The sequence below is a fragment of the Petromyzon marinus genome, chromosome 51, assembly GCF_048934315.1.
Source record: "Petromyzon marinus isolate PM22_M1 ecotype Great Lakes invasive population chromosome 51, UKy_Petmar_22M1.pri1.0, whole genome shotgun sequence".
NCBI classification, from domain to species: domain Eukaryota; kingdom Metazoa; phylum Chordata; class Hyperoartia; order Petromyzontiformes; family Petromyzontidae; genus Petromyzon; species Petromyzon marinus.
The window spans coordinates 6,946,264-6,952,263 of NC_133717.1; the positions used below are offsets into that span (position 1 = coordinate 6,946,264).

At 59.8% G+C, this 6,000-nt stretch overlaps 1 protein-coding gene across 5 annotated transcripts in view; it reads right to left on the reverse strand.

Annotated features, from left to right (window-relative positions):
• The window catches only part of LOC116953322 (AT-rich interactive domain-containing protein 1B-like), a 103,405-nt gene extending 98,346 nt beyond the window's left edge, over positions 1-5,059 (reverse strand). For all 5 annotated transcript variants that reach the window (XM_076074916.1, XM_076074917.1, XM_076074915.1 and 2 more), the window contains exon 1: positions 3,150-5,059. In XM_076074916.1, the coding sequence (XP_075931031.1) occupies positions 3,150-4,538 (1,389 nt within the window). In that variant the 5' untranslated portion in view covers positions 4,539-5,059. The remainder of the gene's footprint in view (positions 1-3,149) is intronic.
• Between the last annotated feature and the right edge of the window lie 941 nt (positions 5,060-6,000).

Consider the following 6,000-nt stretch of genomic DNA (forward strand, 5'->3'; position numbering starts at 1 on the left):
TTCATACTTTTTTCGGTCCGAGAGTCAATTCTCTTGTGTTCATCTCTCAAACAGAACGTGCACTCTTTATGCAGATCCCAGGTCGCTGTGATCTGCGGCAGGCCTCCACGGGAATGCTTCTGTTCCCTTGTTTCGAAAGCTCTCAACTTTCCGCAGCCAGCCCGGCCCTTTCCAGTCTCCGGCTTTGCGGCCCGTCACACGGAGCTCGGGACCAGCCAGGGCCCCCACCCCCCCCAAGCCGCACGCGGGGCTGCAACCGATAGCGGCACAGGAGGCCAAACTAAAACTTGGGCCCAAGGCCACGGTGGTTTTAAATGGCGAACAAGGAGCGACAAATTATCCGGCACCTCGTAAGGAGGTACGCACAAGGGCACACGCCAGGCCAGGCTCCTGCCAGCCGCATGGCAGGTTGCACGGTTCTTGAGGCACGTTTCGTTCATGCGATGGTGAAGCACATTTTTCCTTGGGAACACAGTACGGCCACCGACGATGAATTATGAAATTCTGAAATTCAGAATTCATAGCGATTATAAACCGCGGTGTCGGATGCCCTCGGACCAACAGACTTTTGTGCCCACTCTGGGGACGGTGGCGATCGCGCGCTGCCCGTTCAGCGTGCGCATCAAACCGTCGACCTGTTCCGTAAATACCCCCACGCTTTCTGAAACTGTGGATAATTGGTTGCAAAAACGACACCATCGTAGGTGTCACGGGAATTATTTCACAGCGGTGCGATTGTCTCATTCACGGCGCTATCCCTTCACGGTGGCGTGTCAATGGCACGTCGCGGAAAGTTGGTGACAGACGCACGACTTCCTTAAGATTTTGTACTATTTCATTTAATTTTACCAGGTAAGGCCCACTGAGCTATGTAGCTCTTTTTCAGAGAGTGGCCACAAATGATAGCTCAACGAAGTGGCTTGTCACGTGGATATGTATAGCAGCAGCCAAATACATGAAACGGAAGATTCTAAATGGGGAGGGGAAAACTGGAGGACCCGGAGAAAAATCCACGCGACCACGGGGAGAGAGAGAGACACTGCAAACTCCAAATATACAGCAGCAGGCGTCAGGGTTGAGATCGAACCCACGACCTCCTGCATACCACGCGAGGTAGTTAACATCTCATAGCCACACTGGCGCCCTGACTGAAGAGTCACGAGGGGGCGGTGGCTCACAAAAGGAGACTGTGAGGCCCAAGACCCCGTGTGACCAAGTTCACATTCGCCACCGGGAGGGGGGGGGGGGAGGTTCTGACCACAAGCATCAACGTAACGTGGTGGAGAGGTGGCGGGGGACACTCCACGGAGGTGCAAGGCGGCCACGCAGGAGGGTCAGGAGATCAACGACAGATCCATAGCGACGTCCTCCTCCGTTGCCGTGCGCGGCCAACAAAGTGCAGGGTGGCATCACACGCCACCACAACCATCTCCAGACCAACATATCCCAGGACCTTGAAACCTCGAATGGGTGAAAGACCGCGAGTCAAGAACAATCTCTGCAGTGAACGAGAGAGAGAGGCAGCCTGCAAAGGGAGGGCTCTCTCCACCCAGGACGCCACAGCCCACGCAGGAAACCCAAGCACACCGAACAATCTTCCGGCCTCCCCGAGACTACAGGAGGCTCCCTGAATGGTCTAGTGCTTCGTCACACCTACGCAGGTCCTCCCCCTACCTTGCGGCAGACATTGAGAAGCCAACGCGCGCGCGCAGGCACGCACGCAGGCACGCACGCACGCGTGTGAAAACACCGGAAATTACCGTGACCCCACGGCATCTCCTGCACGCCTTCGTGGCGTCCTCACGAGAGACGGGGACAACCTCGCGTTTGAGTTCGCGACCGGCCTGAGCGGCCCAAGTGGGCACCTCCGTCACTGAACCCCACGGGGGCAGGGGAATTGGTTGGGGGGTGGTGGCACCATAGCGGAGGCGGCGGCGCAAGGAGACGCAGAGCCGCACGCCGGAACTCCCCCGCGTCAATTGCGGCCGACGGATGATGAGGGGGTGGGGGGGGGAGCCACGGGAGAGGTGGCGGCAGTGGCGGGCGCCACGTGCGTGACTGTACACCCCGAGCCCCCTCGCTCCCTGCCGAATACAGTCGCCATGTCAGCAGACGGCCCGGGGCCCTTACGTAATTTCACAAACCCAGCAGTCACCAGGCAGTGAGGGCGGCACACGAGGGGCCTGGCAAATGCGTAGAGGGGAAAAAGAGCGACCCGCAAAACGAACTCGCACGCTTCACAACAGCAGCCCCCGGGGTTCGTCCTTTGGGCTCCCATCAGCACAGCGCAGACCGCTCGCCGATCACACGCGCGCGCTCTCTCTCTCTCCCACTCTAATGACCGAATCACCCCAACTGCGCCTGATCTCGTCAGATCTGGGAAGCTAAGCGAAAGTTGAGCCCGGTCACTGCTCGAACGGGAGACTGCCTGTGAATCGCGGGTGTTGTAGGCTTCCGCGGGGCTGAGGTGGCTATGAAATAGCAGGGCATCAAGAGGATTTATTGAATCTGTATCGAGCTATGGTATCCGTGGTGGATTTTCTCCGGGTTCTCTCGTTCTCATCGCACACACAAAGCTCATTACGAATGGAAATCATGGCCAGGTATCCCCAATGTAGCAGCATCATCCTCCTGACAGAACAGCCCCGATATCAACTGCCTTAAAATTAGAACCCGACGATCATCGGCCAAGCGAGGCCCAGAAACACCGAACAAAGGGCCAGCGGACGGCGTGAGCAAACAGGGGCTGCCGAGTACTTTTACCAGATCGGAGGACTCGCCCCTGGATCTGGGGATTTTTTAAAGTTCCATCCCAATTCCTACTGGGAATGTCCTCTTTGCCTTGGCCACGTTTGTTGAGCACAGAGAACCGCGGCGAGCGAAACAAATCCCCCCCCCCGCCCCATCTCGGGGAGGATTCGGATCGGAAATCCCCGGGAAAATGTTCACGGCCGGTTCAGGGTGGCCCTTACCCAAAAAATAAAAATGTTGACAATCATAAAAGTCACATTGTCACTCAAAACATCGTGGGTCCAGAGGTGCAGGTCATTCTCCGGATATGTCCCAAAGCAAGTGATCCACGGCCTGGCCAGTGGCTTCTGGACAAACCGAGCCGAGAAGGCCAGATGGTCGTTCATCCCACGCGTTACCTGGGATCTCGCGAGGGCCTGGCCAGAGCCGCCCGGGCTGAGGGCCGGGTGCGTCCGCTGATGTCCTCCCCACGCCGCCTGCTGCTGCTGCTGAGCCGCTCCGTACTGGCCGTGCGCCGTCAGCTCGGCCGCTTTGGGCCCCGCCATGCTGGCGTGCAGGCCCTGGTGGAGGCCCTGGTGGAGGCCCTGGTGCTGGTGTTGGTAGTCTTGGGCCGCGTAGCTGTTGTAGGCCCTGGCGGGGCTGGGGGCCGTCAGCAGCTGGTTGAGGGTCGGGGTCGCGCCGCTGGGAGGCTGCTGTGTTGAGTTCACGTGGCCCAGCAACCTCTGATGATGATGCTGCTGCTGCTGATGCTGCTGCTGGTGGTGCTGATGGTGATGGTGCTGCTGAGCCTGCTGGTGCTGCTGCTGCTGGTGGTGGTGCTGATGATGGTGGTGGTGCGCATAGCCACTCATCATATGTTGTTGCTGTTGTTGCTGCTTGGTTAGGGCCCCCCCACGCGGGCCCCCCAGAACGTATCCCGGCTGGGCCGGGTAACCCCTGGGTGGAGGCGCTCCGTAGCCGCCGTACTGCTGATGATGATGCTGCTGCTGATGATGATGCTGATGATGGTGGTGGTGATGATGGTGGCCGCCTGCCCCGTACTGCCCCGCGCCTCCACTGCTGTTGGCGTAGCCGTCGTGAGAGTTGTGAGGCCCGTCCACCAGGAGAGCGGCCTGGCTTTGTTGTCCGCCATGTTGCTCGTAGGAGGATGAGGTTGAGGAGGTGGACGAGGTGGACGACGAGGAGCCGGGAGCCCCCGGGAGCCCGGGGCCACCGGGGCCCCGGTACGGGGTCGGGTAGCCGTACCCTGCTGCTGCTGCTGCTCCCCCCAGGGGACCCTCGTATCGGGCCTCGCCGCCCATGGCAGGGCCCTCTCCCATCGGACCCTGGTGAGGGAGCGAAGCAGCAGCAGCGGCAGATGAAGAAGACGCCGAAGAAGAAGACGATGGAGGAGGAGGAGGCGGGGGAGGAGGAGGCGGCGGCGGGGCCACAGAGGAGGGGTGCGAGTGGGGGGGAGCAGCAGCAGCAGGAGGAGGACCCTTGGCGAGGTGCAACACGCGACCGTCGGAGTCCCCCAGGCCCCCAATCTCCCTGCCGCCACCTCCTCCTCCTCCACATTGAGGAGCCTCCTCGCCCGCCTTGAGCCTGTGGTTAGACAGCCCATCCTGCTTGCCGCCCGCCACCACCACCACCACCACGCCATCCTTGCCGCCTCCTCCTCCTCCTCCCGTGTCCCGGCCCTCGAGCCCCTGCTGCTGCTGCTTGGGTCCCGGCGCTTCAGCCGCGTCCCTGCTGCTGCCGCCACCGCCGCCGCCGGCAGCAGCAGCGGGAGGGACCTGCGCGGCCATGATCCTGCGTGAAGCGGCGGCTGCTGCTGCTGCGCGTTCAGCGACAACACCGCGACCCCGACGAAGACGACGAGGAGGAGGAGGAGGACGACGCCGCGGCTGCTGCTGCTGCTACCTCTTCTTCTTCTGCTGCTGCTGGTGATGATGGTGGTGGTGGTGATGATGGTGGTGGTGATATCAACGACGCCAGCACCGCGAGCACTCCGACCCGCATCATCGCCTCCCGCCCGCTCGCTCCGCCAGCCGGCCGGCCTGCCTATCCCTCCCGCCCGGGCTTCTGATGGACGATCGCTCCACGTCGCCTCACCGCCGCCGCCGCCGTTGTTGTTGTATCTCCCGTGGTGGTCGCTGTTGTTGTTGTTGCTGCTGTGGTTGTTGTTGTTGTTGTAAGGCTGGCTGGCTGTGGGCTGGTCTGGCTCGCGCGAGGTTTATCCTCTCGCTCACCGAGCCCGCATGGCACCAGCGGCAGCCGCGGCACAACTCTTACCCATTGCTCCTATTAGCGGGCGGGCGGGCGGGCGGCCGGGCGGGGCGCAAGTCCCGGCGTGGATCGCGGGCCCGCAACCTCCGGGCTCCGGAGCGTGGAGCGTGGAGCCACGACGCATTCTGCTGTTGATGATTGGAGGGGATGCTTGGGGTGGCATGCCGTGCATGCCGTGCATTGCGCCGGATGGACGACGGCTAAAGTTGATTTTGTGCGAGCTCCAGGTGAGAAATTCGAGACGGGAGCATGATGGGTTTTTTTAAAATTGGAAGAAGAGAAGCAATGATGGCACAGAAACGTGGGTGCACGGGTGACTGGGCCGTGATGGAGAGAATGGAAATCGGAGCAAAAGCAACAGCAGTACTACAGAAGAAGAAAAGACATCGAAAACAGTGGATAAGCACAAATTTATGTAAAATTACATTTCCTGGAATGAAAGGGTTGGCTCGGAGCAAATTAACAAAAAACAATCGGAGTACAATTAAGTTACACAAACATCAATACGGATATCGGGTGATTATTGCACTGGTATTTAAATGAGGCGATTAATTGATTCTAAGTTATATATGTAATGCGGTGTGTGTCCACGTGCCATCGCTTGGTTTGCTGTGCACGTGTCAGCTGACGGCCTTAAGCCCCATCTCGAGGAGTAACTCCACGCAGGGGCTGGGCGATCGCCTCGATTCGCCGTACCCTGTGGACGGCTCTGACACTGCACGTGAGCTCTGTTCTCACCCCCCACTCCCCTCGTCTTCACGGTGGGGGTTCCCTGGGGTTTCCTCCTCCTCCCACGCGCAAACGAACTCCCATGGCAATACATCCCCAAGTGGCAGCACCCTCCTGAAAAGGAGCCTTGAGACTCAGCGAGGCTCTCCCTTGGTTAATAAGGGGAATAGTTATTGGCTGAATGGAACATTGCATCGAGACGCAATGTACGATATTAAAACAAATCGATTTAACCGGGACAGTCAACGCGTC